Here is a 1,683-nt window from a genome sequence, read left to right on the forward strand (position 1 = left end):
AGACACGTGGCGCATACTTACTTTTGAATAGTTTATCACCGACGAATTTAAAAACAAAAACCAAAAAAATATTATAAATAATCATCTAATTTTTAAAATGCCAAAAAACTCATTGACCGTTGACAGGCTCACCATTAAATATAACCAACTGAACATAATAATCATCTGCATTTCCCTTCCTCCCCTCCATCCCAAATGGCCAGTTCTTTACACAAGCTCTGTTTAGTTCTCATTTTGTTTTTTGTTGTATTCTTTCCCTCTCATTCCTCTTCTCTTTCTCAATTAATGTCCATTACATATCCTTCCAATGAATCTGAAGCACTCCTTCACTTCAAAGCAGCCTTCAATGACTCCACAGGACTTCTCAGTTCGTGGGTAAATGGAACGGACTGTCGCATCATGTGGGATGGCGTAGTCTGCAACAATCAGACCAAATACGTTATCTCCCTCATTGTCTATGGCCTCTACCAAGGTGTGATCTCTGAGAGCTTATGCCAACTTCATTTTCTCACATCACTCAAGATATTCGGAGTAAGAGCCACTCTTCCTTCCTGTTTGGGGAATCTCACTTATATTCAAATTTTAGATCTATCTGTCAATGAATTGAGTGGGATGATTCCCTCTTCCATTTGTTTTCTCACCCACCTTGCATACCTTGATCTTGGCTTTAATGAATTCAATGGAAGCATACCTTCCTGCCTGGGAAATCTTTCTTCTCTTTACTATCTAGATCTTTCGAATAACCAGTTAAGTGGGAACATACCGATTTCTCTTGGAAGTCTCACTTTGTTGAGGCATTTATATCTTGGAGGAAATCCACTTAGTAAAAGCATTCCAGATTCTATGGGCAATCTCTCTTTACTAGAGAGTTTGTCTATTGGGGACACCCAACTAAGTGGAATTACTCCCCCTTCATATACTCAGCTTTCCTCCCTCGCTTCCTTGGATGTAAGTGGGAATCGTTTCAATGAAACGGTCGCTTCTTCGTCACTTCCACCTTCTTTGGTTGATCTACGGCTGTCACTAAACCATAACCAGTCAGTTTCAGAAACTTTCTTTCACAACCTTACAAGCCTTGAGTTATTGTATTTATCTGACTGTATGCTAAATTTTAGCTCAACTTGGATTCCATCCTTTCAATTACGTGAAATAAGCTTAGTGTCATGCATGATTGATGATGCATTTCCACCTTGGATTTCAACACAATTCTCGCTTCATAAATTAGAATTAGTTAACACGGGTCTTGTGGGAGAAATTCCGTCTTGGCTATTGGAAACCAATCCTCAATTGCTAGTACTAAATCTTTCAAGAAATCATCTAGAAGGAACAATATTTTAAAATACTTCAATATTGACACAGCTACAATTCCTAGATGTGTCTAGAAATGAATTGAGTGGGTGTATCCCATCAATTTGGTCCCCCAATATGACACAATTGCTGGTCAATGACAATTTATTTAGTGGCTATATTCCTTCAAGCTTAGGTAGAATATCTCAACTCCAATTATTAAATCTTGCAAACAACTATTTAACCGGAGTGATCCCTGTCAGCTTGGGAAAATTATCTCAGCTCCGTCTATTCAATCTTGCAAACAACTACTTAACTGGAGTGATCCCTGTTAGCTTGTCCGATTGCTCTTCCCTCATTGTCATTAATTTGGGAAATAATAGTTTGGAGGGAAGA

General features: G+C 38.4%; 1 protein-coding gene across 1 annotated transcript; it reads left to right on the plus strand.

The window, feature by feature from the left end:
- Positions 1-285: 285 nt before the first annotated feature.
- On the plus strand, positions 286-1,338 carry LOC131860046 (receptor-like protein 35). The gene has a single exon (XM_059214401.1). The coding sequence runs from the start codon at positions 286-288 to the stop codon at positions 1,336-1,338; it is 1,053 nt and encodes a 350-aa protein (XP_059070384.1).
- The last annotated feature ends 345 nt before the right edge of the window (positions 1,339-1,683 follow it).

Source organism: Cryptomeria japonica, chromosome 11, assembly GCF_030272615.1.
Source record: "Cryptomeria japonica chromosome 11, Sugi_1.0, whole genome shotgun sequence".
Classification (NCBI taxonomy): domain Eukaryota; kingdom Viridiplantae; phylum Streptophyta; class Pinopsida; order Cupressales; family Cupressaceae; genus Cryptomeria; species Cryptomeria japonica.